The 1333-nt window shown below is 63.1% G+C and overlaps 1 protein-coding gene across 2 annotated transcripts in view; it reads right to left on the reverse strand.

Annotated features, from left to right (window-relative positions):
• NR1D1 (nuclear receptor subfamily 1 group D member 1) overlaps positions 1-1333 on the reverse strand; it is a 7163-nt gene extending 5830 nt beyond the window's left edge. Inside the window, exons 1-2 of one of the 2 annotated variants that reach the window (XM_045299975.1) lie at positions 1076-1333; positions 782-985 (exon numbers count right to left, since the gene is read on the reverse strand). In XM_045299975.1, the coding sequence (XP_045155910.1) occupies positions 782-812 (31 nt within the window). In that variant the 5' untranslated portion in view covers positions 813-985; positions 1076-1333. Of the gene's footprint in view, positions 1-781 lie in introns of both variants that reach the window. The other variant, XM_045299974.1, reaches the window with a different exon arrangement.

Raw genomic sequence — 1333 nt, forward strand, 5'->3', positions numbered from 1 at the left:
CCCCGCCCCTGCCCCGCCCCGCCCCGTGACCGGCCGGTGGGCGGGGCTCCGAACTGCTATCTGGGCCGGGACAAGCGAGGGGCGGAGAGCAGCGAACACGCGTTGCCTGGGCGACCGGGGGCGGAGCTCATTATGTAACGGGGCCGGGTGACAACGACCAATGGGGTGGCGACCACGGCTTCTGCTGAATGAAAACAAACGCAGCACGTGGGCCCGGCTCTGCAGCCATGTGAGCCCTCCTGGGCGGCCCGGGAGGGAACTGTAGGTGCCCTACCCTGGGCACAGCACCACTCTCCGGACTCCGCTCGTGGCGCTCCCGACTGTCCTGGGGATTCCCCAGTGAGACCAGGCCCGCTGCTCAGCCCCTCCAGCCCGGAGTTCCGGCCGCCCACCGCCTCGCCCAACTCGGGGCAACTAGGGGAAGGGGCGGAAAGGGTTCTCTTTCCGGGGAACAGGGAAGCCACGGCCACAGGAGGTGGACAGAAGATGGGCTCCCAGGACCCCTACACTGTTCATCTCACAACACTCACACCCTCTCCACTTCCCCCTGTTCTGGAACTAGGTCCCTCAAGCTCAAAGGGGCTTTAAGACTCTGAAGTGGGGGCGCCCCTGGGCGCATTTCCCGCTCGAAGAATAAGCTGCCCTGGAAAGCGCAGTTGGTGGCCTTTTAGCCCGCCAGCAACCCCCTGGACGGACTGGTTCCGCCTCGGGCCCCTTACAAAGTTCTTGCTGTAAGGGGAGACAGTGATGCAAGAGGCCGACAGTAAAGGTATCTGAGTACCTGTGTTGTTGTTGGAGTCCAGGGTCGTCATGTCTCGTCACCAGCTGACAGCGGTCATTCAAACTGGACCTGGATGCAAACTGGAGGTTGCGACGGCCGCTGTCGCCCCCGGGCACTGAGTGAGAGCGGGGAGTGAACCCCACTGCTTGCGATCGAGATCCGGAGCACCCTGCAGCAAGGTCTCGGGGTGACCGGACTGCAGCCCTGCAGACGCGGAGACAACGTAGGTCGGCTTTGCATGGGAAGAGCAGAGAAACAGAGTGTGGGGGTAAATCAGCCTGCAGTAGTTCTCACTAGAAGGTGGCAGCGAGGGTCGGTCTCTGCAGTGCCCCAGGTGCCACTGCCGGACAGCTCCGCTGCGCTGCAGGGTAGCGAATCTGGAGCCGCCGGTGCAAAAGTCCCAGAGAGAGAGGTTAGAGCCAGGAAGGAAGGAAGTGAGTGATGGGGAGCACAGGCACTCAGGCGCAAAGAAGCGAGACGTGTGCCCTGCTACGTTCCCTCCTCAGCAATATTTCACTCTGCCAGTCTCAGCCGCCTTTTGCCCGAGCCGCT

The sequence above is a fragment of the Echinops telfairi genome, unplaced genomic scaffold (assembly GCF_000313985.2).
Source record: "Echinops telfairi isolate 266 unplaced genomic scaffold, ASM31398v2 ScPeMD7_7458;HRSCAF=8496, whole genome shotgun sequence".
NCBI classification, from domain to species: domain Eukaryota; kingdom Metazoa; phylum Chordata; class Mammalia; order Afrosoricida; family Tenrecidae; genus Echinops; species Echinops telfairi.